Here is a 2,018-nt window from a genome sequence, read left to right as displayed (position 1 = left end):
CCTCCTCTAGCATCAGCAGCAACCCCTTGTAGAGTGTCTTGTCTTCCCTGAGGTTTGATCCAAGTACCTCGAGGAGTACTGGCCGACGGAACGAAGCTTCTGGGCCTTGTTGAGTTATTTCCCACAGCCTTTTTTGAGCCTCTTTCATTCCGGTAACCCCGAGTTGGCACATTCCTTTTGCTTTTACCCAGTTGCAGCCTCTGGAAATTCTCTGCTGCTATTTTGTCAGTGACAGCTCCACACCTAGGGCACAGGCACACCTGTGAACCCTTGTTCTTGCAGCGATACAGAAAATCCACCAAGTCCTCATCAGCCCTTGGGTAAACTTCAGCTATATCGACATCTGGGCTTTCCCCAATTTGCTCCAGCATGTTGGCCTCATCATATTCGCTGATCTCGACCATGTTGATCTCGACTGGTTCTACGAACAGGGCTTCCTCCTGGTGAAGAGGATCAGTGTCGATCTTCATTCTACGGCCAGCAAATTTCAGCCTGCCTTCTTGGATCGCTTTCTGAACCAAATCCCTGAAAAGGTAACAATTAGAGGTGTTATGTCCAAGATAGCTATGATATTTACAAAACCCTCTTTTCTGTCTTTGTTCCAACTGTGGCATTTTAGTACCAGGCGGTACCACCATCTGCCCCATCTTTGACTAATAAGTCAAAAATTTCCTCACACTTCGACACGTTGAAAGTATAAGTTTTCGAAGGGAATTTTGAGCTATTTTCGATAGGATTCTTGCCTTGCGCAGGCAACAATGAGCGGCACTCATAGGCGGACCCTGGCTTTAATTCAGTCACGTTGATTTCTAATTCGGTCGATGAAGCATAATCGACCTCACGTATTGGGTCTGTCGCGTCGTATTCGACAAACGCTACCTTTTCCTTTTTAGACTTATTGTGCCTAAATTTTTCTAGCCTTAGTCGTTCGAGATGTCGGACTCTGTCGGCTAGTTGTGACATACTTTTCACAAATGTTGGATCTATCTTCTTCCTAATGGAATAATCTAAACCCCCCGCGGCCATTTGAACTAGTTCATGTTCTGGCACTTGCGTAAAGCACCTAGCTTTTAAGGACCTAAAACGATTCAAATAATCATCTATACTTTCAACAAACCTTCTCTTAATACTGGACAACTCTGCCAAACTGATTTTGGAATGTCCTTCGTAAAACTGTTCATGGAACTTCTTTTCTAATTTGCCCCATGAGTCGATTGAACTAGGGGCCAACGACGTAAACCATGTGAAGGCAGCCGTGGTTAGAAAGGAGGGGAAGTTTTTTACTCTTAAACATTCGTTATGAGCTAAATCCCCTGACTCTGTTAGGTATCTGGCGACATGCTCTATTGTCGATTCACCAGATTCTCCCCCAAATTTTGTGTACTTTGGCACTTTCATCCCCCTAGGCGCCTTAGCTTGGAGAATGAATTCAGCTAACCGGGACACATATAATGGCCTTTGTAATGTAGCACTCATGCCATTTCTAGCCATAATCCTTTCGACAATAGTTGTCAAATTATTTTCCACTGCCAGATCTTCTTGTCGATGTTGATCGATAATATGGTCGGCATCCTGGTGTCGGTTAACCATTACCATCTGGTTACGTCCAGCGATTCCTGATTCGACGCCCTGATGTTGAAGTGGTCTAATGATTTATTCTTCGTGGACTGTCTCTTCCTCCACTGCCCATATCTCTATCTGCACAGGAACGGTCGGTCTAATCATTGGCGTTATCTGTCGGGCCGGTGCCCCTAGAAAATTGCACAAGCGTGTCAATTGGTTTGCCACCTGCCTATTCGTTTCAGCAGATTCTTGTATTAGTGGATTGAAGACTTTGCCCATCTAGTTGGTCAACATGTTAACCAACTCATGGTTACTATCGTCCATCTACTGTCTCAACACCGCTACTGAAGTGTTCGACAGCGGCATGGTTCTGTTCTGAGTAGTGTTCCTTATGTTGCCCCTTGCGCTGATCCTTGCAAGGGAGGGTTTGTTTCTGAAAACAGTGCTGCACTTGA

The 2,018-nt window shown here is 45.1% G+C and overlaps 1 protein-coding gene across 1 annotated transcript; it reads right to left on the bottom strand.

The window, feature by feature from the left end:
* Positions 1 to 615: 615 nt before the first annotated feature.
* On the bottom strand, positions 616 to 1,596 carry LOC127137367 (uncharacterized). The gene has a single exon (XM_051063836.1). It carries the CDS (start codon positions 1,594 to 1,596, stop codon positions 616 to 618), a length of 981 nt encoding a protein of 326 aa, XP_050919793.1.
* Between the last annotated feature and the right edge of the window lie 422 nt (positions 1,597 to 2,018).

Source organism: Lathyrus oleraceus, chromosome 4 (assembly GCF_024323335.1).
Source record: "Lathyrus oleraceus cultivar Zhongwan6 chromosome 4, CAAS_Psat_ZW6_1.0, whole genome shotgun sequence".
Classification (NCBI taxonomy): Eukaryota; Viridiplantae; Streptophyta; class Magnoliopsida; order Fabales; family Fabaceae; genus Lathyrus; species Lathyrus oleraceus.
This window is presented reverse-complemented; position numbering and strand designations above follow the sequence as displayed.